Here is a 27,343-nt window from a genome sequence, read left to right as displayed (position 1 = left end):
TAAAATGGGATGTTACACATAATTTTCTCCATTTTTTCATTTTCAACAATACCTTGTGAAAATGCTGACAAATTACTTGATGTCATTATTTTTAATAGCTGCTTAATGTTTAATCCATGGTGTAGCTCTTCTATCCTAAACCATCCCCATATTATTAGGCATTTCTTTTACTTCCCATTGCACACAGCTGAAATAAGCGTCTTTTATACATATAAGTGTTTTGTTGTTGTTGTTGTTTGTGGGATAGATTACCAGGAATGAAATTACTGGGTTGAAGGATATAAATATATTAATCATTGTTGCCAGATTGCTTCTGAGAAAGTCTGCAACAGTTCACGTCTCTACCAGCAGTATTTGGGAGGTGGTATTAACCTTTTTGAAGGTTTGTCAGTCTAGTTGGTAAAAAGAATTTAATGTTACTTTAATTTTCATTTTTTAATTGCTAGTAATTATAATCTTTTTAAAAAATCATCTTTTAATGTTTCTTGGCTACTTGGATCTGCTCTTCTGTAACTGTTTAGCCCTATAATTTGCCCAATTTTCTATAGCAGCTCAGCTTTTTCTTGCAGTTTGTAAAAATGCTGATATTAATCCTTTGAATCATCTCCATTATGGTCTATAGTTTGCCTTTCCCCTCTATTGATTGAGTCCTTAATGCACACAAGTTCTTAATTTTGATGTAGTCCAATTTACCTTTTTCTTTGTTGGCTGTGCTTTTGATTATATTCAAGAAATCATTGCCAAATTTAATGTCGTGAAAGTGTCCCTGTATGTTTTCTTTTAAGAATTTTATAGTTTTAGGTCTTATGTTTGGGTCTTTGAACCATTTAAAAAAAATATTTTATTTATTATTGAGACAGAAACAGAGCATGAACAGGAGAAGGGTAGAGAGAGAGGGAGACACAGAATCTGAAGCAGGCTCCAGGCTCTGAGCTGTCATCACAGAGCTGGATGTGAGGCTTGAACCCATGAACCGTGAGATCATGACCTGAGCCGAAGTCAGCCACTTAACTGACTCAGCCACCCAGACGCCCCTTTTGAACCAACATTTTGAATTATGTTTGCATGTGCTGTAAAGTAATACTATCTTCATTTGCATGTGGATGTCTAATTTTCCTGGCACCATTTGTTGAAAAGACTGTCCTTTCCCATTGAATAGTTTTGGTGCCCTTGTTGGGTATCATTTGATCATATATGTGAGGGTTTATGTGTGGGGTCTCTGTTCTATCCCACTGGTCTTTATACCTGTCTTTATGCCTGTATGATACTGTTATGTTTACGGTAGCTTTGTAGTAAGTTTTGAAATTAGGAAATATGACACCTCCATCTTTCTGTTTTTCAAGATTGTCTTGACTATTTGGGGTCCTTTGTTCCTGATCTTAGAGGAAAAGCTTTCAGTCTTTCACCATCACACCAAAAAGTTGTGGGCTTTTCACATATAACCTTTATTACGTTGAAGTAGTTTTCTTCTACTAGTTTGTTAAATGTTTTTGTGAAAGGGTATTGAATTAGGACAGACTTAACTACATTATTTGGGATGATCATGTGGTTTTTTTCCTTCATTCTATTAATGTGTATTATGTTCATTGGTTTTTGTATGTTTAAAGATCCTTGCATTCCAGGAATAAATCCCACTTAGTTCTAGTGTATAATCCTTTGAATGTGCTGTTGAATCCTGTTTGCTACTATTCTGTTGAAGAATTTTGCATCGATATGCATCAGGGATATTGGTCTGTAGTTTTCTAATAGTCTCTTTGTCTAGCTTTGGTGTCACAGTGATAATGCTGGCCTCTAGAATAAAACTTGGAAGTATTCTCTCCTCTTCAGTTTTTTGGAAGAGTTTGAGTTTTAATTCTTTAAATGTTGCATAGAATTCACCAATGACACCATCATCTCCCAAGCTTTACTTTGTCAGGAATAAATAAATAAGGTTTTGTATCACCTTTTAAAATTATTCAGATAACCCTTTCAAGTTTCACCACTTGTCCTGCAAATTTTTTTTCTTTGGTTCAGGAACCAATCCAAGATCATTGACTGCATTTAGTTTTCATATCTTTTTAGTCTGCATCTATCTGGAAGAGTCCTGTTTCATTCATGATGTTACCAGTAGAAAATGTACAGACGTTTACTGCAAGTTGTTGCTGGCCCTGGATCTGTTCTATATTTCCTCATGACTAGATTCTGCTCATATATTCTTGTGAGGAGTACCTCAGAAATGATCCCTGTGTACTTCTCGGTGTGTGGCGTCAGCAGGCACAGGGTGTTGACTTAACCATTGTTGTTTGTCTTACCCATTTGTCTCAAGGGCACATTGGGATTGTGAGAGCGGGGGAGGGGAGCTGTCGTCAGTTCACCATGTTCTCAGAATCCTCTTTTCCACTTTACATGTCATCACTTAGGGTCTTTAGGAAATTTAATCTTTATTTTAAGAATAATGAGAAGCCATTTATGTTTTTAGGCAGGAGGGGACATGAAACATTTTTGTGCATGCTGTGAGGTAGAGGTTCCGTTTGTTTTTCTTTTTGTATATATTTTCTACTTATTTCAGCGCTGTGCTTTTTTTTTTTTTATGTTTATTTTTGAGAGAGAGAGGGAGAGAACACAAGGAGGGGAGGGGCAGAGAGAGAGGGAGACACAGAATCTGAAGCAGGCTCCAGGCTCCCCATGACCAACACAGAGCTGGACCTGGGGCTTGAACCCATGAACCATGAGATCATGACCTCAGCTGATGTCAGACGTAACCGACTGAGCCACCCAGGCACCCCTGAACTCTGTGCCTCTTAATGTTACTTTAAATTTTATTCTGAAGTTTACAATTTGTATATTTATTATAGTCTGACTTTCCAAGCAATATGACATTACTTCATGTACGATGTAAGAATCTGGCAACGAATATTTCCGTTATCTTGTTCCTTTGTGCCATCTTTGCTGTACGTATGTTAGACTGTAGACATTTAAAAAATTGTATACCCTCACATGAACTTACACAGTTTTCTTTTACATTTATATTTATGGATGAATTTTCATAACAAACTTTCCCAACTTTTGTGCTAACAAAAGTAAACTTCTGTTTCTTTTTCTCAGATAAAAGAAATTCAGTGAGTAGTAGCAATAATAAAAAAATTTCATATTTGAAAATAATTTTCTCACAGCTATTGGACTTCTGTACTTTGAAGTTGGAGAGTATGTTTTGGGGTCTTTGAATTAGGTTTTTATTTTTTAATTTTATTTTTTAATTTTTTTAATGTTTATTTTTGAGAGACAGTATGCAAGTAGGGGAAGGGCAGAGGGAGAGGGAAACAGAGTTCGAAGCAGGCTCCAGGCTCTGAGCTGTCAGCACAGATCCTGACATGGGGTGTGAACCCATGGACCATGAGATCATGACCTGAGCTAAAGTTGGATGCTTAACCAACTCAGCCACTCAGGTGTGCCCCATAGGTTCTTTATTTTTTATATTTTGGTATGTATGTAAAACATTTTTTTGTTTCTTTTTTCTTTACAGAAACTCATTTTTATCCTGTGGGTTTCATCTTTACTCCAACAGCATGTCTAGTTCTAGTGGTGCCCAAGAGAATTCCCACAACAAGGCTCGGACGTCTCCGTACCCGGGCTCAAAAGTCCAACGCAGCCAGGTCCCTAATGAGAAAGTAGGGTGGTTTGTTGAGTGGCAAGACTATAATCCTGTGGAATACACTGCTGTCTCTGTCTTGGCAGGACCCAGGTGGGCCGATCCTCAGATCAGGTGAGCAAACAAGCCAGCGTTAGCTGGCAGCTGGGTGTAAGGGAAAAGAATGATTGTATTTGTAAATTATCATTTGAACAGCCGAAAAATCATCTTTATTTAGTGCTTAACTTTGTTATAAAGCAGTTTCCAGCATTTTCTGGGATTCTTGCTAAAGCTAGATAGTCCATGTTTGCTTATCTTTTGGGAGTTTTATGATCATCCTTCCTAAAAGGTAAGTCTATTTTGCTATGGAGGTTTTTGTTTTATGAAATGACAAGTAGTGGTATCTGTTTTCATTTGTTCTGTTTAGGTTATCGATAGAACATCTTTTATTGTTATTTTCCACCATAGCTAGACTTGTATTTGAAGTAGTAAAAATAATTTTTCAGAAATTTTCCAGATTACCAGCATGATGATAAAATTTGAGTAATGTGAAAAAATAGAAAAGGGATAGATAAAGAGAGAAGAAAAAAACTCAAGCAAAAATCCTTTGACTAAATTTATAGAAGTACATTGATTCACATTTTCTAATTATGCTCCTTTTAAAGAATTATGATAATTTTTAAGTACTGAATATGAACTCGGTACTATAGTAAATGTTTATAAACATTATTTTATTTTATTTTTTTCTTACAACTGTTCTGGAAGACAGGATTGTTATTTCTGCTCTATAGAAAAACAAAACACACACACACAAAATGGAAGCACGGAAGGTTTGTCCTTTATATACAGTCACAGAGCTAGTAGTAGATGGTATAGCATGGACTTGAACTCAGAACTGAGTCTGACTCCAGAATTCATGCTCTTAATCACTCTGCTGAACTGCTACCCTAATTTTAGAACAGCTTTATAATTTTATACCATGGGGAAATTTATTATAAATGCCTCAAGGCATTATTTAGTCAAGTAAGTAAAAACTGTTGCAAGTTGGATAGATCCAGTGTTAGTTCTAGGTTAAACTTTACCATGGACTTATTGCTGTGACTAGATTTTGACCTTCCATTTTCCTATTTTATTCGAAGATGTGTTTGTCACTTTGTGATAGTACTTGGATTGTTAATGAATCATGAAGCTAACCTTTGGAGAAATTAGTAGCTTTAATGAGTTGCATTTTCCCCATTTTGAGTATTTACATATTTGCACATACATTATATATATATACATTATACACAAAAATAATGATGTTGGTAGGGGTGCTATATAGTGTAAATAGAGGAAGATTGCATACATTTTGTTATTTTTCATTCAGTTTATTTTTTAAGAGTTGAATTGGTATCACCATCTAAATCAAGTTTTACTACTAACATTAATATATCAATTATTATGTTGATTATCTTGATGCTTTTTCTCCCCCCAGTGGTGAATTTCTAGAGTCCCAAGAGCATTGTAACTCTGGTCTTAAAATTTCATGATTTTTACCATTTAATTATTTTTACTTGTGGGTTAGATTGAAGAGTGGTTAGAAGTGTTGAGAGAATGTCTGGATCATTCAAATTGGAAATTATTTCCAAAATAGAGCAGAAATATTTCTAAGTTCTCTTAACTGATATTAAAGCAATGAAAAAGTGAAATTTCTGTCAGAACGGCCTATGAACTGTGTAGTGCTATACAACTCTTTATTCATTATCAGTGCAGTTGTATCAGTGATTTCATAATGGTGAGGAAAGTAATATATTTATGTCTGCTTTGAAAATACATGTTTTTTAAAGTTTGTTTATTTTGAGAGGGAGAGAGAGAGCACGCGCCAGTGCAAGAGAGAGCACGAGCCAGTGAGCATCAGCAGGGGAGGGGCAGAGTGAGAGGGAGAGAGAAGGGCCTAAGCAGGCTCTGCACTGTCAGCACAGAGCCCGACGTGGGGCTCAAACTCAGGAACTGTAAGATCATGACCTGAGCTGAGATCAGGAGTCGGATGCTTAGCTGACTAAGCCATCCAAGTGTCCCGAAAATATTTTTATTGAGGTATGACAAATGAAATAAAGTGAACACTTTGTAAGTGTTCAGCTGTAGCTCAGAATGGCTATTTATATAGCTGTAACTACCATCCAGATCAAGATTCAGAACATTTCTAACATGTAACATTGATTTTAATCTAGATCATAGTTATTATGAAGTTTTGGGGTAAATTCATTGTTTTGTGGGTTTATTTGTTGAAAATAATTAACCAGCTTACATTTGAGGAAATTAAAGTTACTTTGAGACTGTAAAACATCAAGATATCACGAAGAATCTTATTTTTGGAACCACATAGGAACTACTAATTGCAATATTGTGCCCACAGACAATTCCTCCACGCTGATAAATGGAGACTTTTTTTGTAACAAGTGGGAGAAGCTGCGGTTTTTCTGCCTAGTCCTTCTCAGAGGGGTTAAAATACACATCCTTGTCTTGTAAGGTGTTTTGGTTAACACTTTTTTTTTCTGAAACTGTTTTGAAGGACTAAGATGGATTTGTAAATGAAAACTAACTTAAAAATTTTAGTTTCAGGGATATGTTATTAAAATACCAAGATGACTGGCATTAGGAAGCTGTTGGTAGTACTGGACCATTATTTCTTACTTTGCTTTGGTTTTCTCATTACAGTGAAAGCAACTTCTCTCCCAGGTTTAATGAAAAGGATGGGCATGTTGAGAGAAAGAGCCAGAATGGTCTATATGAGATTGAAAATGGAAGACCCAGGTAGGTACTGGGGATGGATATCTTACAATAATAGGTCTTCAAAAGGTAGAAAATGTAATTAACATTTACCGAGTGTTTGTATGTGGCAGTGTACAGAAGAATTTATATGTATGATCTGATTAAATCATTACAATAACCCTGTGGGTGGATATTATTAGTTCCATTTACAGATAAGGAGAGAGAATGTAAGCAATTTACATATAGTTAAGTGGCAGAGGTTGATTTGAATTCATTTTTTTTGTAACTCCACTTTGAAGGTAGAAATAATTGAATAAATTAACAGAGGAAGGATCGAGAATTGTATCTTCAGTAGTTCTTTATTAAATTTATTTAATTAATGCCTTAAACTAAGAATTTATCCAAACATGTAAGAGTAAAAATAAAAATAACCCAGTAATTTAACACCAAGATTCTTTCTGTACTTTTAAAAATGATTTTTATACACAATTCCAAAAATTTCCATTTTCCTCAGGAAGACATTATAAAAGTTAGGAAAAAATGTAAACTTAGCATGCTCCAAACAAAACAAAGAAGGATCACATTTTGTAATCATGGTTTTTACCTTGAAAAAAATGTTGCAACTTTATTCTTCATTCCTCAGGGATAAGGCAATGATCTGGCTCCCCTCACCACAAAGTGGTCCTTCAGTTTTACTAACTCTTTCTTTGGTCATAATTTCACTTTTCTGTCTTTTTAAGTCAGACCTTCTTTGCATTTGGCTTATTTCTTAGTTTTTTTCTGGATAAAAAATATGTTAAAAGATATTTATCCATGTAAAAGGACAGGCAGCAAAGGCAAGATAGCATATTGTTTTAGTCACGAGTCTAATGGAAACAATTCTAGCTTGCCTCAGTAAAAAGTGGGGTTATAGGATCACCTCAAGCAGCCCAAAGTGTAAATGCAGCTAACTTTAGGGAAGGGGGTAGAACTGAAAATCTGTCTCTGCTTTTCTTTCTGTGTTGCCTTAATTTCTCTTTCACTGCAAACAACTTTCTCTGCTTCTCAGACTATGTGTCTTTTCCATAAGTAATTTATAAGTTATATAAGCTTGGTCATTTATAAAAATGAACTTTCTCTCTTTAAATATTGGCTTTGATCATTTGTGTTCACGGGTGTGTGCTTATCTGGAATAAAACATATTTCCTGGCCATCCTGCCCCTCCTCCTGTGAATTTGCAAAGTAAAATTATTGTCACCTGGATAGGTATCATGTCTTAATTGAAAGTCTTGCTGAAATATTTTTGGGTCTAGTACAGTATAAAAATTGATTCACCCTGAATAGCAGTCACAAGGAAGACCATAATAAAAACAGATGGCTGACCAGGAAAATTTTGGCTATTTGTTTATTTACTTTCATATATTGGGAGGACAAAGGTATAATCTTTACAAAGGTAAGATTGTAGATTAGGGCATTTTACTGGGATGTAATGTAAGTTGAACAGTTAAGGAATATTGACTGGAAGAAAATTACTCAGGCCTGAGAGTGTTGCTGCGTTCACCTGACAGACTTTTTAACATTGGGTTGTGCTATTTGGTTAAATAGTAGGTTGCTATTTTTATAAAATTGTTTCCTTTAAAAATTGAATTTTGGTATATTTGAAATATTGAATAATACTACCTCACTATATGCTACAAAGTAGATATTATTGGTAATAAATCAAGAACCCACTGAAGAAAAAATGGACTTTAAAAAGTAACAAAAGTATTTTTTAAAATTTATTAAAATTTTTTTAATGTTTTATTTATTTTTGAGAGAGAGACAGTATGAGCAGGGGAAGGTCAGAGAGAGAGGGAGACAGATAATCCAAAGACAAGCTCCAGACTCTGAGCTAGCGCTCAGAACAGAGCCTGATGCGGGGCTTGAACCCACCAACCATGAGATCATGACCCGAGGCGAAGCCTGATGCTCAACCAACTGAGCCACCCAGGCACCCCAACAAAAGCATTAAAATTTTTTTTTAATGTTCTTTCTTTATTTTTGAGAGACAGAGACAGTGTGAGCAAGGAAGGGTCAGAGAGAGAGATCTAGAATCTGAAGCAGGCTCCAGGCTCTGAACTAGCTGTCCGCACAGAGCCCAATGTGGGACTCAAACCCATGAACCATGAGATCATGGCCTGAGCTGAAGCTGGACACTTAACCAACTGAGCCACCCCGGTGCCCCACCAACAAAAGTATTTTGATGGGAAGGGTTGTATGAGATGAGAATAAGAAATGGGGATGTTGAGAAAGTGAAGAGAAACGTGGGTATCTTGAATGGTGAATCCTCACTGTTGTAGAGCTAGATGATTGTTAGGTGCAGACCATTCATCTGCTCTGTTGTAAGAGTCCAGTAAGGTGCCAGTGTGAACTTAGGAGTATAAGGTGAAAACTGAAACAAATTCTCCTATAGAACAACTTTGGAGATGGAATCTTTCTCCTGGATCAAGCCCAACGCTTAAGACATGCACAAAAGAAAAGTTATAACAGTATAAGGAAGTGTGTGATTTTAGTGCCAGATATGTGATAGCACTACTGGATTTGGGAGGAGATATTATTTCCCTCTTACTTTGCTTACTGCCTTCTTTTGAGCCATATCAAGTTGGGCTTAGAAAGATGAACATATTCAATTGATTTTTTATGTTCTTTTCTCAGAAATCCTGCAGGACGGACAGGACTGATTGGCCGGGGGCTTTTGGGGCGATGGGGCCCAAATCATGCTGCGGATCCCATTATAACCAGGTAAGAATGAAAAACACATTTTAGTAGCAAAGAGCCAGGTAGTTGGAGAAATACGGACTATGTGTTTATACACACACACACACACACACACGTATGTATGTGGGTATGTATATATATATATGTACATGTATATGTGTTTGCATACATGTATGTGTGTATCTATATGCTAATAAGCACAAATGCTTGAAATCCATATTTTAAAAGGGACTTGATATGAAATCATACTAATGTAATAGAAGTGTAAAGCTGTAGTTTTATATGAGTAGGCTAGGCATTATCTGAACAAAGTTAATTCACCTGGTGTTTACTGAACATCTATCTGTTTTCAGAATTGAGTAGGTGCTTTGAAGAATATAAAAAAATAAAAGAATTCTAAGTTTCAGCTCCCTGTCACAGAAGACCTATGGCATCATTTGTAAGATGAAAAATATGATATAAGAAAACATGTCAATATGCAATGGGTGAGACAGGCTGCTTTAGAAAATTAGGTTAGCTGTGGCTTGTGATGATGGTAAACTGAAACAGCCAAGAAAGGCGTTATGAAGGAGGCAGACTTGAGCTGAACTTGAAGCTTGGATAGGGGAACAGCAGGAACAGCTTGTAGTAATATCTGAGTACTGAAGGACAATGAAAAGACCAGCTGGTCGAAGCAGAAGATTTTGTAGGAGAATAGTGGGTAATCCAACATGTAGTTTTTGGGCAGTTTTATTAAGGACTATGAAGTGGAGCCCTTGATGGTTTTAGAACAGGGGACAGGCATTCTCTTCCTGAGGCTGATCTGTCTTGTAAGCCACATTATTTTCAGAAGGCCCCTTGGTAAGCATGAATCAGAATAAGGAAGGCAGGTGAATCTTAGGTTTAGATGAACTTGACCATCTCTGTAGGAATCCTCTTTCCGGCACGTCTGGAATATTCTGTCATCTCTGTCATTCTTTTAGTTTTTGTGTTTTTAGGATTTCTTCATTGACTAACTCCCTCTTCACATGTAATCATCACTTTCTTTTAAATAATGCAAATATTTTTTAATTTTGGAATTTTGAGGGTCTTCCTTTCTTTTAGGAAACTTTTTCTCTGATCTGAGATACAGTAATGATTTCATAGTTTAGCTCTAAGAAAGCAGCTTATTTTCCTTATTTTCAAGTTACTGGAAGAGGCACCAATATTTGTCCCATCTTATTCTCCTTCTTGGCCTTTCAGTTCCCCTGCCAAAAGAGATCTTTACCCCACACTTCACCCCAGTTTTTCCTTCCTTCCTTCTACCTGCCCAGCCCAGCCATCTACCTACATATCTATTACTTATGTCTACCTACCAACCCACCTGTACATTTAAAATTCCTTTGGAGGGGCACCTGGGTAGTTCCGTTGGTTAAGTGTCCAACTTGATTTTGGCTCAGGTCATGATCTCATAGTTTGTGAGATCGAGTCCTGCATCTGGCTCTGTGCTGAGAGTGCGGAGCCTGCTTGGGGTTCTCTCTCTCTCCCTGTCTCTCTCTGCCCCCCCCACCCCCCCAAGTGCATGTATGCTCTTTCTTTCAAAATAAATAAATAAACCTAAATAAATAAAATTTCTTTGGAAACCTTATGGTTTAAATGAAATGGGAAGAGGTAATATACTTTTATTAATGAATATAAGTAAAAAATATTAATGACAGTATAATTTTTTTTGCAATATTGGTAAGGCTGGCTAAAACCAGGAAGGTGTGAAACATTTGAAGTAGGAATGCTAGTAAGGGGACAAGAAGCAGAAAAGGGAAGCTAGACACTTGGAAGTTAGCCTCTCATTAGCTTGTCTTTATCTCTGGTGGACCAAATACATGGGAGTGTGTGTGGTGATTGTGTTGCATCGTTTTGAAGTAATAGACTTTTTGAGCTAAATTCTGCCATTATACAAATGCAACAGCTGAAGCCTTTGAGAGGGTCCAAAGCTATGGAAAAGCCCACAGATGGTAGAGTCTAGCTTTCACCTATATTGTTAGGTTGATGTTCTTTGCTACCTCAGTAATGCATACATTAACCTCTGAGTTGCTCTCAATGAGTGAGTGGCAGTGGAAATGGAAGGAAGAGAAGAAGGTAAGATGTTAAAGGAAGCATCAACAAGGCTAAGCATATGGTTAAAATGTATTGCTCTCCTCTGCTAGGTGCTGTGATCAGTTTTTCCATTTGTTTCTCACAGAACTCCTCAAAGTAGGTGTTAACATCTGTTTTATAGATCTGAAAATGAAGACTCACTGGAGTTAAGTGCCTAAATCTTTGTCGATCTGAAATTTGAATCAGCATTATTTGGCTCCAGATATTATGCTTTTTAAATTTTATTTTATACCAGTTTTTCCACTAATCAGTAATCCTAAGAATCACCTAGGCACTTTAAAGATTCTATTCCCTTTTCTTTCAAGTACTTCCTGATTCAGAACAGTGCTGTATAGTGTAGAGTTTCACAAATGCTCTTGTTCTGCTCTCCCTGGAGTGTTAAAGATCTCTGTTAGCAGGGCCCTGTCCTAGAGATGTGATGTTTACAACTATCTGATGTTCCTTTAGATCCTTTAAAGTGAAAATGAGGTGCCAAGTGTTGTTATATTACTGTGAATAAAGTCAGATCCATAGTTAATGGTATTATTTTCTTTCCAGTTTTGGTAAGACAGGAAAGCGTGGGCCATCGGAAGTGGGGAGGGACTATCAATAGTATTTAGAAATAATCATTGGCATTTAAGAAATGTTAATGAGGTTAATTAATGAAAATATACGTTATTTCCATTATATCAATAATTTTGTTTTAAATTTGATAATAGCTTATTTGATTATGAGGTTTTGCAGTGATGGGGATCAGAGTTGATGGCCAAGAAAGAATTCTTGAGACTCCTTCCATGCAAAAAGGTGATTTTATTAAAGCATGGGGATAGGACCTGTGGGCAGAAAGAGCGGCACTGGGACCTCTGAGGAGAGACTGGTTATATACTTGGGAAGTTGGGGCAGTAAAGTCAAGGGGAAGTGTCCAAAAGGATTTTCATACGCTAAAGAAGACTCACCAGATACTGGAAGCCTATTTATTGTCAGGCTAAGGTGGTTTTTCCTTCTAGCAAAGCATTAACATTAAGACAGTAGGTAGGTCCTGGAGAAATGTTTTACTCTGCCTTCCTCAAGTTATTTGTCAATGAGCTACAGGTAATAAGGAAATATAATTTTATCTGCCATTTCCTTCTGCCTTTCCCACATCATTTGGTATTTACAGTAAGGAACAAAACAGGAAACTACACTGCTCATTAATTCTTTTTTTTTTTTTAACTTTTTAAATGTTTTTTATTTATTTTTGAGAGACAGAGAGAGACAGCACGAGCAGGGGAGGGTCAGAGAGAGACGGAGACACAGAATCTGAAACAGGGCCCAGGCTCTGAGCTAGCTGTCAGCACAGAGCCTGTTGCGGGGCTCGAACCCACGAACTGTGAGATCATGACCTGAGCCGAAGCTGGAAGCTTAACTGTCTGAGCCACCCAGGCGCCCCTCATTAATTCTTAAATGAGTGCCTTTGGGGTAAAATCTTAGAAGGTAAACCGGATATGCGAGCTGTTCATCATCAGTCTGGCCCTCTTTCTCCCAGCAGTGTCTCTCCCAGCTTCATTTTCCCAGCTCCTCGAATGTAATGTATAGTAGGTGCTAGTAAGTGTCTGTGAATGAACAGAGCATCATTCACCTGCGTATGCCCTCCTCTTACCCAATTAGTGTACACATTCTGTTTGATTGATTTAAGTAGACAGTATGGTGATTAAGAGTGCAGATTCTGGAAGCAGATTGTCTGCCTTCAGGTTTTGGTTTATACACTTCCACTTAGCTGTGTGGTCTTGGACAAGTTTAATCTACTCTGGACTTCATTTTCCACATTTGTAAAATGAAGACAATATAAATAAATAGTACAACTACTTTTGAGGCTTAAATGGATAAATACATGAAAGACTTAAAACAGTATCAGGTACATAATAAATGCTGTATCAATGGGCCTTAGGAAGTAAAAGTACCATGTCTGCCTTCGGTCCTGTTCTCATAATCTTGTGCCCAGATCATGGTGATGAGGTTTTGGGGTGATGGTGGGTTTGGAACTGATGACTAAGAAAGATTTCTTGCAAACGTCTTTGGTGCAAAAAGGTGATTTTATTAAAGCACGGGGACGGGACCCATGGGCAGAAAGAGCTGCACTGGGGTTGTGAGGAGTGACTGCTAATATACTATGGGGTTGGGTGGGGGGGAGGTAAAGGCAAAAGGAAAGCCCCCCCCCCCCCCCCAGGGACTTCATATGCTAAAGAGGACTCCTAAGACACCTGAGGCCTTGCTATTGTCAGCTAAGGCTGTTTTCCCTCTAGTAAGGCATTAACATTATGACCACAGGGGCTTCCTGGAGAAATGTTATCCTCTGTATTTGCCTCAAGTATTTGTCAGTTGGGCTGCAAGTTATAAAGACATTTCATTTTACCTGCCATCTCCCCCTTGTCTTTGTTCCCCATGTTGCTATGGAGGGGTGATGTTGGGATTCTAGGAAGCTGAGTTTAGGTTTCTGAAGATTAGGCTATTGATAAGTTTGACTTTTTCTTGTAATTTACTAAGGTATTAGTAAACTGATAGAGACTCGTATCCTGCATGACTGTAATCTCTAACCATTTGTTTTCTTTCTTCTCCTTTGTTCTTGGGCAGCCAGGAGCGCCTGAGGAAGATCACACAACATCACCCCTGGGGCAGGGTTGGGGAGGGTTGGCTAGCTTGTACTTCGCTGTCAGCTCACCTTGTGCTCCCTCATCAGTGGTGACAGTTTTCTAGCCTCCAGTCTTGCTTTTTTCCCAACCAGCCTCCACACTTTTGTCAAAGTGTGTGAGCTTTTTAAATATAAATTGCTTATGGTCGTACCCTGCTTAAAAATATTTTCTGGCTCTCTACGCAGATGAATTTGATGAAATCTTTGCCTACTTGTCTGGCTCATCATCCTTCTTCCCTCTGTGGTGCCATGGTGCCAGATCCCACCTACAGATTCAGTTTCTTGAACATATTATTTTATACCTTTGTTTCTTGCTCATGTCATACCTACGTCAGGCATCCTTAAAAACAGATGCTACCTTCCTGTACTAATTATTCTTTCATTTCTATTTACTGTACTTGTCAAACTGTCACTCTCTTATAATTTATTCACTTATACATCTAGCTCCACTCCTAGACTATGAGCTCTTTCAGGGCAGGAATTGTGGGTTAGATGGTAGGCAACCACTATATAAAGAAAGCTGGAAGCTCATATTTATTTATTTATTTGTGGTGGGTGTGGAGGAGAACTCCTGTTTAAACTCATTTATTTAATTGAATCTAATTTAAAGCAATGATTAGATCGTAGGCTTTCTTTTTTGGTTTAGTATTGGAGGTTCAAAATCTTTTTCTTTGCCTAAGATAGTATTAGAACAGTTCTTAAAATTGTGTGTGGTAGGGGTAGATAAGAGAAAGGTAGATGTGTCAGCATCTCTGGGAAAGAGGCTGTGGTTAGAAAAAGCGCATTCTGGGGGCGTCTGCCTGGCCCAGTCGGTAGAGCATGAGACTCCTGATCTCAGGGTTGTAAATTTGAGGCCCATTTGGGTATAGAGATTACTAAAAAATAAAACCTGAGAGAAAGAGAGAGTGAGACCATGAGAATGAGAATGAGAATATGTCCCAAGCAAGCTCTGCACTGAGTGAGGCAGGGCTTGATCCCATGCTCTGGGATCATGACCTGAGCTGAAATCAAGAATCAGATGCTCAAACAACGAAGCCACCCAAGTGCGCCACCATGATACCTAAAAAAACAAACAAACTAAGGGATAGAGTGGTGTTTTTTTTAATTAAGAACGGGCATAAAGATTGAGAAGCACTATTGTTGAGACCAGCTGAACTTGTATTGTGTAACCTGCATTTTTGATAAGAGTAACCCATTAAAAGGAAATCTTACCAGATCTTTTATACTAAAAGTGATTCTTAAAAAGGATCCTTTGACTTTTTTTTTAAAGTTTCATGACCCATCCTCTAAATTCTGTTATGCTTTTAAACTTTTTTTTGATAATACTTTAAATAGTAAAAACTACTTATATTCTGAATTTTTATTACAGAGAATACAGTATCTTTATTGGAAAGTAGACATCTGACTTAGTTTCTAACAGTGCTAAATACAGAATTTAAAAAAAAAATAATGTTTGTTTATGAGAGACAGAGACAGAGCATGTGCAGGGGAGGGGGGGTTGCAGAGAGAGGGAGACACAGAATATGAAGGAGGCTCCAGGCTCTGAGCTGTCAGCGCTGAGCCCGACGCGGGGCTTGAACCCATGAGCTGTGAGACCCCCACTTGAGCTGAGTCAGAAGCTTAATTAGCCACCCAGGTGCCTGAGAATATTTCTAATACAAAGTAATCTTTTTGGTAAGACTAGCTGAGAGGTAAATTTATATATACTTTTGTTATAAAGAAAAATGCATCTTTATAACTTTGTCTCAAGCTTGATATAGATCCTTATTCTTTGTTCAAAATCAGTTATGATTTTATGTTACTATTTACAGGTGGAAAAGAGATAAAAGTGGGAATAAAATTACCCATCCTGCTTCTGGGAAAAACATCTTACAGTTTGTGGCAATAAAAAGGAAAGACTGTGGAGAATGGGCAATCCCAGGGGTAAGATTTAAAATTAAATTAATATTTTAAGTTCTTTTTAGTTGTTTCATTTACTGCAAGGTTATTGTGTATAGATCTTTATCCTCCATTTACCTTCCATTCCTTCATACTTCACTTGGTAATTCTTTTGTCATTTATCACTGCAATGAAGTCTCACTGTCAATAGCAAGTGTATGACAGTACATCAAGGCTGTTAGAATTTGAGTCTAATTATACAGTTATTGGAAAAGAACATGGACTTTGGAATTAGACCTAGGCTTGTACCTTGGCCTTTCTACTTTGAGCTGACAATATGGAGTTCAGACCCTTATCTTAAATTTCTTAAATTTTTATTTGTTTTTTAAGTAGTTTCTCCACCCAACGTGGGGCTCTAAGTCACACCACTGAGATCAAGAGTTAATTTGTTCTACTCACTGAGACAGCCAGGTGCCCCAGGCCCTTCTCTTTAAAATTTACATAATTATATCTACTTCATGGGATTACTAGCAAGAGCATATAAAACACCTGGCATAAAGTAGGTCTTCATATATGTTGGATTCCCAACTCAGAACTCAACCCCTACTTCCAAATCCACGGTATGACAGCATTGATTTATTGAATTTTCATTAAATTTAGACATAAAAAAGATAATTCATATTACTGTTCCTTTTAGTTTAAAAAAACAACTTTTAAAAAATATTTACTTTTGAGAGAGAGAGTGAGCGAGCAGGCTGGGGAGGAGCAGAGAGAGGGGGACAGAGGATCTGAAGTGGGCTCCGTGCTGACAGCAGAGCGCCCAGTGTGGGGCTCAGACTCACACACTGTGAGATCATGATCTGAGCTGAAGTCACTTACCCAACTGAACCACTCAGGCCCCCCTCCTTGTAGTTTTTAAAATTTCTGTAATATCTTCAGAAATAGACATATTTGAAGTGCTGTTAAAAATGTGTAGGTGTGCAACAGAGGGTTTTATATTTTATGCCGTATTGTGAAATGGAGATAATTTTGACAAGAGGATGATTCTTTAAAATATACTGCTATCTGCAAGAGTGGTTTTTTTTCTTTGTAGGATAAAAATATATTGGAAATAAGAGTCCTAGGTGACTGTGATAAAAACTTAATTATTATGAGCCAAATTGTCAAACTTCACCCATGCTTAATGCAAAACACAATGATTTCATCATAGGATTTTATATTTTTATTTTCATCTGAACCTCTGATCAGTAAGGAAACTGTTGTCCCTGATGTCATTTTGATAATCATTCATCTAATCAGTATATTTTGAGTATCTGTCTTTTGTTTGCTGATACATTAGACATTGAGAATGTAACAGCAACGGAAACACCCATTTTCTTAGAGCTCACATTCCAGTGGGGGAAGCAGATAATATAAAATATGCTATTGTATGTTTGAAGATATAAATATTAAGAAAAAGAACTAAAGCAAGGAAGCAGACTAGGAAACATTTGAGAGTTTGCAGTTTTAGATTAGAGTGGTTATAAAAGGTCTCTCCGAGAAGGTAACATTAAGCAAAGATTTGAAGAAGGTGAACGAGTGACGCATGCTGGACACAAGTAACAGCAGGTACAAAGGCCTCAAGTGGGGTTTGTCCGGGCACATTCAGGAGGTCCTTGTGGCTGGGGTGGAATGAATAGTGGGGAAGTATCAGCTTGCTATGTGCTTTCTTGCCTCCGGGCCTTCCCTCCTTAGCTTGAATCTGGAAGATACCAGGAAAGGAGTCTGATTGGCTCCGTTTACCATTGGCTAACCTTGGACAAATTACTGTAGTCAGATACATGAGATACCCTGATTGGCTGCTTCTCCTAGAATCCGCTGGTTTAGAGAAGGTATCACAGGAGAACGGGGGTCATGAGTACGGCCAGGTAGAACAAGGCCTGTCTGCTGCGTCACCTAGTAAATATTTGTAGAATGAATTAAAGCCTTTTACTTTTTTTTTCTTTAATAATAATGTGGCTATTAGGGGATGGTGGATCCAGGAGAGAAAATCAGTGCTACACTGAAAAGAGAATTTGGTGAGGAAGCTCTCAACTCCCTACAGAAATCCAGTGCAGAAAAGAGAGAATTAGAGAAACAGTTGCACAAACTCTTCAGCCAGGAGCATCTCGTGGTAAGAAGTGGTGGTTCCTACGAAGGATTTAGCCTCATGCACTAGTGGAAATTCCTTAAAAGTTCACCTGAGAATCTGATAGATTGTTTTTTGAATAGAGTGAATTACTTGCATATTTGAAATACATATTCATAAAAACAAATTATAGTAGATCTTTATTGTAAATAGATTTCTACTTAAAGTTTTATAGCCCAGCTTTTGGTCAGTTACATTTATTAGAATATACTTTTTTCCTCTTAGTTTTTCTTTAGATGTGAGCTAAAGTGACACTGATGTCACCCATCCATCTAGAAACCTTTTTTAAAAATTAACATGAATTTAGCTCTTTTGAGGGTACATTTACATTTTAAATTATGTTATTCAGAATTTTTCTGGTTGGTAACCATTTAAGTCTTATGTTTTGTCTACATACCCTTTGTGATTTTACCTTATAAGGTATATGTGTACTGATAATAAGGAAAAGACAGTTTCTTGTCTTTTTTGCTTGCTTTTGTTTGAATTGCTTTGTTTTTTTTCTAGAATTAGGATTTCTTATTTATTTATGTTCAGTCTTTTGGGGTCACATTTGTGTTAGATGGCTAGATCCAAATCTTTATATTAATAGCTTAAATATTAGTCTTTACTAAATTTATTTATAGATCTCTCTTTTTAACTAAAAGAATCTATCTTTGTCTGTCTGAAACTATAATTGTGGAAATTATAAACAGAAAAATATTTACAGAGCCTTTAAAAAAGTCTTATGGCCCAAATATGTCTATTCTCAAATTATGAAATTAGAGTCTGAGGAGTTGAGGGTTTTGTGAATTTTAAAGCTGACCTTGAGAATACTTGTAGGAAATTTAAAACAAGCATGTGGAATGCCACATGAAAGTTTCTATGATACTTACATTTCATTTGTGAAAGGAGAGTCACTTGTGTCGAGGAGTCTTAAAATGGAGCGAAGAGGCCTGTAGGGAGTGGGCCGTATGCACTTCCTCACCAGGTGGGGCCTCGTCTTTTAAATGGGGCTAAACCACAAGTACTCCGAAGACTACACAAACACCTGCAGCTTGCTACAAAAGGGACTTGCTTGGTGATAGCCTTAGCAACCAATTATATTCATCCAAAACCAGTTTTCTGCAGCAACGCCAATCACAATTCTTTGTAAACAACTTATACAAGCATTCTCTTTCCATCTTAAAAACCTCTGACTCTGCTCCCTAGTGGGACACTGGGTTGCCACCCAAATCTACATACCCGGAATTGCAGTTCTTTGATCATAAATAAATGCTTAATTATTGCCTGCTGACAATTTTAGGTTGGCACTTTATCTTATTGTAGTAAAAAATACGTAACACGTAATTTACCATCTTAACTTTATAATGTACAGTTAAGTGAAGTTAATTATATGCACATTGTTTTGTAATAAGATATTTACATTTCTGATGTAGCATGCATCTGCTTCGCCCATTTGTGTTTCACTGTACACTTTTTTTGTCTGCTACCTTTTAAAAATAGATATATAAAGGATATGTTGATGATCCTCGAAATACTGATAATGCATGGATGGAGACAGAAGCTGTGAACTACCATGATGAGACAGGTAAACTTATGTTTATTAAACTGACTTCGTAAGAGGCACTGTGGTTTTTGTGGAATAGATGCTCCTCAGAGAGCAATTTTTTTTCTTTTAAGTTTATTATTAGTTTTTTTCTCTAAAGAGAGAGAGCATGCGTGAGAATGAGTGCGCATGCAGGAGAGGGGCAGAGAGAGAGGGAGACAGAATCCCTAGCAGGCTCCATGCTGTTAGCGAACCATGAGATCATGACCAGAGCCAACACCAAGAGTAGGCTGCTTAACCGACTGAGCCACCCAGGGAGCGGGGCACAGAGAGTGAGAGCGAGAGGATCTCAAACAGGCTCTGTGCTCAGCATGGAGCCTAATGAGGGGCTTAGTCCTGTGACTCTGGCATCATGACCTGAGCCGAAATCAAGAGTTGGCTGCTCAACCGACCGAGCACCCAGGTGCCCAAGCATTTGCTTTTTTCAAGCTCTGTCAAACTGTCCTCCAGAAGTAGGCCGTTAACATTCCCAGCAGTGACTGGGAGCTTTGTTTTTAATTTTTTGATAAATATTTTCATTTATAGTTTCTGGTTTGGTGTCATGCTTACTTTACTTATTTAGTTTATTATTTTGAAAGAGAGAGAGAGGGAGGGACAGAGAGAGAGGGAAAAAGAGAATCCCAAGCAGGCTCTGGGCTATCTGTGCAGAGCCTAATGCAGGGCTGGATCCCACGTCGTCTGTGCTGTCAGTGAACCATGAGATCCATGACCTGAGCCAAAATCAAGAGGGGGACCCTTATCTGCCCAGGTGCTCCCATGCTTATTTTAGAAAGGTCCACTTAAGAGTGTAAAATGAGTTGCCAATAATTGCTTTATTTTTTTAAAATTTTTTGATGTAAGTTGTCATGCTCATTTAATATGAACTCTTTTTTTAAGGCTAATTTTCTTTTTTTAAATTAATTTTTTAATGTATATTTATTTTTGAGAGACTGTGTGTGTGTGTGTGTGTGTGTGTGTGTGTGTGTGTGTGTTGGGGGGTGGGGAGCAGAGAGAGAGACACACACAGTATCTGAAGCAGGCTCCAGGCTCTGAGCTGGCAGTATAGAGCCTGATGTGGGGCTCAAACTCACGAACTGTGAGGCCACGACCTGGGCCAAGTATGATGCTTAACCGACTGAGCCACCCAGGTGCCTGTAATATTCATACTTTTTAAAGAGAAAAGCTTTTTTACTGGTGTTTCTACTTAAAATTTAGTAATGTGGTTAAAATTTGGGCATTTGGAAAATTTGGAACCTTCTAGTTTTTAATTCCCTGAGCCACCTAATGATTTAAGATTGTTTTCAGTAGGAATACTTGAAGCTACAGAGTTACGTTGTAAAGGACATAAATAAATGAATTACTTTTTCTTGGTGATGTTTTTACTTTGGCAATAGGTGAGATAATGGATAACCTTACCCTAGAAGCTGGAGATGATGCCGGAAAAGTGAAATGGGTGGACATCAGTCATCGACTCCAGCTTTATGCCAGTCACTCTCAGTTCATCAAACTCGTGGCAGAGAAACGGGATGCACACTGGAGTGAGGACTCTGACGCTGACTGTCGCGGGCTGTAGCCGCATCTCTGACGGCCGCGGGCCAGCAGAGGAGCAGGCGCTGAAGAGAAGGCGGTACAGCAGCGCTCACAGGATAAAGGGGGGCAGGGTCGGTCACTTTGAAATTGTTTCATTCACTTTTAAAACTTTGCATTTCGAAGATTTTCATCAGAATAAAATTAGTAAATACAGTGAAATGCAACACATAATGTTCTGCTTTCCAGGCAAAAGAAAAACAACAACATATTTCGTATGTATTCTATTTAAGCATGGTTTAAACCAAATCTAAACAACTGATGCTCTTTGAAGAACCATAATCTGAATAACATGAAATTTAGGGTCAGCTGTAACTTCTGCTTTCCATCTATTTCTTATTTGTCGGTTTTTTTTCTTTTTTTCCCTTTTGATCTAGGGTCTGAAGGATGTTTCTGCCATTTCAGACTCTTTTAGGAGGGCACTGCCACTGTCTAATCTAACCGATCTTTAAATTATTGCTTCATATTTTGCTTTATGTGATCTTGTTGAAGTGGATTCCAAAAATGGTAACTTTATGTTTTGACTCTAAAGGCATCAGTTTTTTCAGGAAATCTTAGCCACTCTTTTAGTTAATAAAGATCAAGATCAATGAACAACAGTTCACATTCTCATTTTTCAAAAATTCTGAATTTAAAACTGTGTCCAGGAAATTAGTAATTTAAATTGATGTATTTATTTCACTCTACTGTAACTGTATGTATCATAAATGAATTAAAAATAGACATTCAGGGGCACCTGGGTGGCTCAGTTGGTTGTGTTCAACTCTTGATTTTGGCTGAGATCATGAACCCAGGGTTGTGAGATCGAGCCCTGTGTTGGGCTCTACACTCAGTGTGAAGCCTGCTTGCGATTCTCATTCTCTTTCTGCCTCTCTCTAAAAAGTAAAAAAAAAAAAAAACGAAAAAACTGTTCAGAAAGTATTGAAATGAGACAGAAATAGAGGGAAGTCTTTGAGAGTTAAACATATTTTTTTGTTAGGAAGGGAATATTAAGGATTAGGTTTTTGGGAGGCCCACTGTTAACATTATAATTCCCAGAGAAAGGAAAGAGTTGATGTTCTAGGTGCTTATGGAAGCAGAGAAGAGGAAGGAAAATAATACTTGTCTTGGTGGGCATGTGTGTCACATTCTGGCTAAGATTTATTGGGAAAGTCCCATGGTATTTACTCCTGTCAACCTCAAGTACAGACCATCATAATTCCATCTTAATTCTAGTTGGACTACAGACAGGGCATCTGAAGAAAAGAAGGTGTAAGGGATCAAGACATGGTTGTTTCCTTTTCTTCACATATTTGAAAAAGGTATTAGGCTTATTCTGTAGCTTGAGAACAGAACTTGGGCTACTGGATATCAAAAGTCCCCCCCCACCTCTGCTAAATTAGTGTCCAAACCACTTTTCCTTTGGTGGTAAACCCGACCTAAACTGACAGGAAGCTTTTTTCTCATTAGTGTGACTTACGGTTTGCCGAGAAACATTGAAACGTTTGCTTTCTGGATGCTGCTTCAGAGCCCTCTGGAGAAGTTGTAAGGCTGAGGTATAGTATTAATTTTCTAAAATCGATGAAATCTTGGTCCCTGGTATGTAATAAGGGACTTGTGCTTGACCAGGATGACCCACTCATTAGCTGAGGGGGTGGATGACCTTCTCCCAGAATCAAAGAGTTGGGGTCTACTTGTACTGTTTGGCAGGAAGGGACTGCCATTTCCTGGCACTGAATAGGGTTCTTTAAGCTGCTTACAACCGCTCTTGAGAAAGTTTGAGCAATTCCCTGAAGGTCAACATTTACTTATGTCTAATAGTGTTGAAACATTTAAATTTGTTAGAAAAGATATTAGGTAATAGTAACATTTTATTTAAAGAATGATTAAAGCACATGGTGTATTAATAATGAATTCATGGCATTTTAGAGTTTTCTCTGCAACATTTGTAAAGTATGCAAGATTATAAAACTGCTATAGATAGAAGTAGATAATCTTCTGATAAGTGTTATAAATATCCAGCATCATCTATAATAAGAAAAACCAGATTAAAATGTTAGTTGAAGATATTTTTGGAGGAATATCTGCTCCTATATCACTAGGCGATATTGCCTGCATATTTGCTTTTCTTCTATTTTAGGTATAAGGAAGAACACTTGCAGAATACTTTTTGTCTAAAGGATATTTAGTAAAGTAGTAATAACAGATACCATTTACTGAGTATCTACATTATATCACTCAATCCTCACAACAATCCTGTGAAGTTAGGTGGTATTACTTCCATTTCACAGATGAAAATGATGCTTCTAAAGATTGTCCCAAGGTTATTCAGTAAGGGACAGAGCTGGGATTTGAACCCTGGTCTGCCTGGTTCCAAACCTATTCTGTATTGTATTTCCCTACGAAGGTCATGAAGCTTTGATGATTTGTTGCTTTAAGTATGCAGTTTGGAAGATTATATATTATTTAAGCAGTACTTAAGTCATCCGCAGTAATACAGTTAATCGTTTATGACTTGACCTTAAAGCCACAGCTGAGTGAAGTAGCATCATTGCAACTGTTTGCATAATTTGAGCCCAAACACAGTTTATTTGATAATATCTGAACCTAAGGATATGTGGCAGCATTCTGTGTTTGTCTTGCTAGTAGGTGTTCTGGAACTTTTGCCAGCATTTAAAACTCAAATGGAAGCATATGCTAAACTTCCATAGCAAGCCCATAACGGTCTAAAACCTGAATATTTGGTCGCTAAAGAAGGCGTCTGAAAATTCCAACCACTTTTAGAAGCTAACTGCTATATTTTCTTACAGTAAAAGAAATGGTGGTTGGCATTATTTTCTAACACATATGTGAGGTTTTAATAAATCTGATTTAAAAATACATCCTTTGAAGAAAGCATTTATAATTTAAGTAGGCTAATTACTGCTTTCATCAGTACACCTTTCATCATACTATTAATATATCAATATGGTCGTGACCTGAGACTATTAAACTCCTAAGATAAAAATTTTTTAAAATATATAGTAGTGCTTGAAAGATATTTGGAGATTTTACTAACCTTAGTATATAACTTCTGACATAGGAGGGAGAGAATTATCTCTGTCAAAATAAACGATACAGATTCTTGTTATTACATGAAGGTATTCTTGCCGTAATTTCTTCTTTGCTTCCACTGATGTCTCCCATCTTACGGTTATTTTATTGCTTATGGGTTAGTATTCATATAATCATGTGTATTGGCAGATAGAAAATAACGTGGTCCTGTTACACCTTAAATGTTGATAAATTGAATCCTCAACTGGGTTTTTCTGCAACAAAGCCTTTAGCTTCTCCTACTTGGCCTTTGATGGCCTGATAAGAGCATTTGGAGTGGTAAGAAATACTAAATAACCATTTGGGGGCAATAAAATGTGTAAGAAGGAAGACTTGGGTGGAATCCAATTTCTTTCTCAAAATTGAGACTGAGAATATTTTGACTCATTAGCTTCTCTCAATATAGATTACAATAAATACATACCATATATAATTTGGAATGACATTCAGATATTTAAAAAAGGAATTATCTATCTTTTGTATATATTTTCAATTAGCAATAATCATGCCTTGGACACACCTAATTGGCTATGATACTGCTACTGCACAAAGCTTGTCTTTTGTGTGTTTTAAAATGAGAACAAACTTGGTTGAGAATCAAAGCAGAAGTCTCAAGATTTGTAGCCTCTGCATCCAGCAAGCTGATGATTTGGGGTTAAGGAGATGTTTTGCCTTGCCTTGAAATACGGCCATTTCTATATTTGGTAGTTTCACAGCAGACTTTTCTCACTGCTTACCATGAATTGTCCATAATGTAAACACAAGCTTAAGGTAAATTTACTGTTTGAATTTCTTAACCTAATATTGCATATATTTCTGTAGGCTGAAATTTTGTCAAATACCATGGCCTTATGAAAAGAATACCTATTTAGATCTGCAGAAATTAACTCAGAAGCTCTAATTTGGGTGAGTCGGTCAGGTTTGATTTGCCATATGTTTTTATAGTTCAGGAGAGTTCTCCTTACCTTTCCTGATATTAAAAGTCACTTGTTTTTATCAATATAATCATAGAAATAAAGTCTTACCCCAAAGAAGCCCTAAAAGATAAAAAAAAGATATTACCCTCAGTCCATTAAATAGGCTTATAGTTTATAATAGCTTAAAAATTAATAGGAGCTTACCCCAAGTTGGTTCAAAATAAAAGTGATTAACTGTGAAAGAAGAAAAATAGATCAATGCTAGTGTTATGAATGGGCTTACTTTTTAACTTATTTGTAACTTAGCACACATATAAGCTAGAAGATTTTTCTATATGAAAATCTTTTTTTCTGAAAAATTAATTCCATTTTATAGTTTTATTGATGTAAGATTTTAAAATGGATATGCAATATCTAGATTTAAGTTCCCTTAATTCACAGAAATATTTTATTGTAATTGTATTTACTGTTTCGGAAGGATAAGAACTTGATGTGAACGGTTAAGAAACTCACTGTTTACATATCCGTGCAAGTGCTAGGTTTCTTGAAGTATGAAAATTCCCTATGTGAATGATACTTCACCCAAAATTTTAGGATGGCTATAAACACTTTGCTACAAGAGTTTGCTTATACAAGCAGTTTTGCTGGAAAAAGTATTGCTTTGTAGCTTCCACGGGTCCTTCTGTCAGACTGGCAGCTTGGTCAAGGAACTGACCAGTGAAAGAAAGTGACTCCCTCCATACTTGTAGAGCTGTCCATCCCAGCGTGTGTGCAAGAATATATAAGCTAAACACGTCCCGATGTTCGCTAAGGCGAGGGCAATACCCGAGGCAGCGTTTCCCTAGGGTCCCTCTTCCTCCCTGCTGACTTAACTAGGACTCCTGGTAGAAAAAAATTATCATGGCTGCGAAGATAGGGCAGTTCTAGAAGTTATTCTGTCAGAAGTCTTTCCAGGATAAGTTGTGGCCAACAGCACTTTAAAAAAAAGTTCCGAAAAAGAAAGTATAAATAGATATTAAGTGTTCAGATCTGGTAATGTGAATGAGTCCTGTATCTGAGGAGTCCTGTTTTGCACTGGAAGAGACCTGGGAGGTAAAATGATACCTTTACCCAGGGTTGTGCAGCTAATTTAATTGTAAAAGAGATTAAATCTAGAGAGAAATTAGAATCCAAGATTTGAATCTAGGCTTTCCAACCACAGGCCAGTGTTCTTTCTGCATGTTTTGATGTAAAGATCAACTTGCCAATTTGTAATCATTAATGATTTTTTTTGTTAATCATTAATGATTAATCATTGCAGGCAGTTTCCTAAAACATTTTTGGTTAGAAATATGCTGGAACTTTTATTGTCTGCCATTTGGAAATGGGCTATAATGTTGCTGACAGAGAGGATTATAGGAAGAGCACCAGCACTTGAACTCTAGAGACTTAGGTTCTTATTGATTAGACTCCGAAGTTGTTTGAGCTCAACTTTTCTGTGACACTTAAATATTCCTCAAGATGGTTGGCTTTAAATAGCCTCAGATCCCAAAAAATTTTATCTCTGGCACACAAATGATTTAGGCCTAAGTTTCTGACATTTTTACAAAATACTGCATGTCCCTGATTCTAAGATACCACCAATGGTAAAATGTACCATTTTAAATGATAGTCTTTAAAAAAAAAAAAGAGAGATCTTAGAATAAATGTATCTGCTGTCGGGGCACCTGGGTGGCTCAGTTGGTTAAGCATCTGACTTCAGCTCAGGTCATGACCTCACGTTCGTGGGTTTGAGCCCCACATCAGGCTCTGTGCTGACAGCTCAGAGCCTGGAGCCTGCTTCTGATTCTGTCTCCCTGTCTCTCTGCCCCTCCTGCCTTGGTCTTTCTCTCAAAAATGAATAAACATTTAAAAAAAAAGTATCTGTTGTAAGATCTTTGTTGATTTCTGAAAATGTTTAAGTATGAAAAGTATGTTTTTAGAGAAAGAAATGGAATTTTTTAGTGTTATCTTTTGTAATTCCACTCAAGTATTTCTTCTCTAATTTCATGAGTTAATATTCTGAATAACTTATTGTTATCAATAAAGGGCCTTATTAAAAAATTGAATTGTGTGCATTTCAGGCCAAAGGAAAAAAAAGCATTGTCTATTGGAATTTAGTTTTGATAATCTTTAATGTATTATGTTTTTATGCCAATATGTCATCAGTAAAGAAATCATCAAGTCCATTTCATTTCTCCAAAATCAACTGATTCTGTAAGTCTAAGTCTTTTGACTCTTCATTTTCACCCTCTTCAGTGATGGAAAGGGTTGTTGTGTCAACTTA

General features: G+C 37.1%; 1 protein-coding gene, 2 long non-coding RNA genes and 1 pseudogene across 5 annotated transcripts in view; 2 read left to right on the top strand and 2 right to left on the bottom strand.

Moving 5' to 3' along the window:
- Positions 1-21,784, top strand: part of NUDT9 (nudix hydrolase 9) — a 29,897-nt gene extending 8,113 nt beyond the window's left edge. Inside the window, exons 2-8 of the mRNA XM_029943357.1 lie at positions 3,503-3,742; positions 6,305-6,400; positions 9,032-9,118; positions 15,665-15,776; positions 17,737-17,883; positions 19,381-19,465; positions 20,857-21,784. Coding sequence (XP_029799217.1) covers positions 3,503-3,742; positions 6,305-6,400; positions 9,032-9,118; positions 15,665-15,776; positions 17,737-17,883; positions 19,381-19,465; positions 20,857-21,035 — 946 coding nt within the window. The 3' untranslated portion in view covers positions 21,036-21,784. The remainder of the gene's footprint in view (positions 1-3,502; positions 3,743-6,304; positions 6,401-9,031; positions 9,119-15,664; positions 15,777-17,736; positions 17,884-19,380; positions 19,466-20,856) is intronic.
- A 101-nt stretch (positions 21,785-21,885) lies between these two features.
- The window catches only part of LOC115295498, a 14,329-nt gene continuing 8,871 nt past the window's right edge, over positions 21,886-27,343 (top strand). For 2 of the 3 annotated variants that reach the window (XR_003910432.1, XR_003910428.1), the window contains exon 1: positions 21,886-22,584. This is a non-coding gene — a long non-coding RNA (uncharacterized LOC115295498). Of the gene's footprint in view, positions 22,585-24,943; positions 26,731-27,343 lie in introns of those variants that run through there. The other variant, XR_003910429.1, reaches the window with a different exon arrangement.
- Positions 22,891-25,273, bottom strand: LOC115295506. Its single transcript, XR_003910434.1, has 4 exons — positions 25,243-25,273; positions 25,147-25,158; positions 24,087-24,127; positions 22,891-23,056 (listed from the first exon to the last, which is right to left on the bottom strand). It is a non-coding gene; the product is annotated as an uncharacterized LOC115295506 (long non-coding RNA).
- LOC115302963 lies at positions 24,545-24,675 on the bottom strand (annotated as a pseudogene).

This window comes from Suricata suricatta, chromosome 1 (assembly GCF_006229205.1).
Source record: "Suricata suricatta isolate VVHF042 chromosome 1, meerkat_22Aug2017_6uvM2_HiC, whole genome shotgun sequence".
Lineage (NCBI taxonomy): Eukaryota > Metazoa > Chordata > Mammalia > Carnivora > Herpestidae > Suricata > Suricata suricatta.
Note: the sequence above shows the minus strand (reverse complement) of the source record. Positions and strands in the feature narration are given on the sequence as shown.